At 41.6% G+C, this 1,335-nt stretch overlaps 1 protein-coding gene across 1 annotated transcript in view; it reads right to left on the bottom strand.

The window, feature by feature from the left end:
- Positions 1–356: 356 nt before the first annotated feature.
- Positions 357–1,335, bottom strand: part of HELRODRAFT_182245 (hypothetical protein) — a gene marked incomplete at both ends in the record, with an annotated part of 2,082 nt that continues 1,103 nt past the window's right edge. Inside the window, 2 exons of the mRNA XM_009032551.1 lie at positions 357–419; positions 625–1,301. Coding sequence (XP_009030799.1) covers positions 357–419; positions 625–1,301 — 740 coding nt within the window. The remainder of the gene's footprint in view (positions 420–624; positions 1,302–1,335) is intronic.

Raw genomic sequence — 1,335 nt, 5'->3', positions numbered from 1 at the left:
TAGAATGACACAGGTAACAAAGCCTACAGTCAACCTGTCAACCAACCAACCAAACAACCAACCAAACAACTAACCAATTAGCCAATCAAACAACCAATCGACTAGCCAGTCAACTAACAAACCAATCTGCCAATCAGCCATCTAGCAAACCAACCAGCCAAACAAACAACCAACTAATCAGCCAGCCAACCATTCAACTAGCCAATCAAACAATCAATCAATTAATTAGTCAACTAACAAACCAACCAACCAACTAACCAACGAGCCAACCAACCGACGAGCAAACAAATAGTGATAGTATAATTTGCATCATTATCGTCTGCGCCTGCTCGCCTAACCAGATGCAACAATTGCATTTATGCTAATTTTATGTCCACTCCTTCTTTTGCACGTTGATTTTGTAAGTTTTTGAGTTTCTGCTTTGTGGATGCATATTTATGTTTGCATGTGTGTGTGTTTGTTTGTGTGTGTGTATGTATATATTTTTGCACGTGTGTTTGGGTGTTTGTACCCGGCTGCAAAACCAAAGTGGGCCATGAATATATATTTTTTTCATACGCACATAAACACACACATACACACCCACATATATATACACACACACACATTTACAAAACCAAAAACCTCATTTCGGAATTTCGGACATCTTTCAGCAAACCACCTAACTTTTCCCCCACCACCACCATCATAATCATCATCGCCACCAGCACCACGGATATCGATATCCATATCAGGATCGTAGATATGTCTTCCCAGATGATTCTTATCCACAAACAACCACGGATCCAACTTCATCACTTCCTCCGCGCACAAACTCCCAGCGTCCATTTTAGATCCCAGAATGGTACTGTACTTCAGCTGGAAAACATTGGCGTCCCTTGGCAGGAACTGAATACAGGAGAACTTTAATCCGGTTTGGTCATACTCTTCATGGACTACCAGGTATTTGTGTGAGGTGTTGTCCATTGTTGTTGATGTTGTTGTTGTCGTCGATGATGTTGTTGTGGGTGCTGACAATTTTGAAGAAGTGTTGGTTGTTGTTGTCGGGTTGGACTTGTTCTTTGAGCGATTTTTATGAGGATTATTTGATGAGGCTGTCGTTTTTGTTGCAGTTGCAGTGGATGACGGTTGCATAGTTGCCGAGATTTGTCTGGCACATATGCGAGTTATGGATCGGTCTATGTTGTTGTTGTTGTTGTTGCTGTTGTTGTTGTAAGTTATTTGGAAAGTTTTTCGTGTCGCTAGTACGGTCAGGCTGTGCTCTGTTAGTTGCTCCATAACGTGTCCTATCCACTCTCTGCCTATTTGTTGATGTTGTTGATGTTGTTGTGTGTG

The sequence above is a fragment of the Helobdella robusta genome, assembly GCF_000326865.2.
Source record: "Helobdella robusta unplaced genomic scaffold HELROscaffold_83, whole genome shotgun sequence".
Taxonomy (NCBI): domain Eukaryota; kingdom Metazoa; phylum Annelida; class Clitellata; order Rhynchobdellida; family Glossiphoniidae; genus Helobdella; species Helobdella robusta.
The sequence above is the reverse complement of the archived record's forward strand: the minus strand, read 5'-3'. Positions and strand labels throughout refer to the sequence as shown.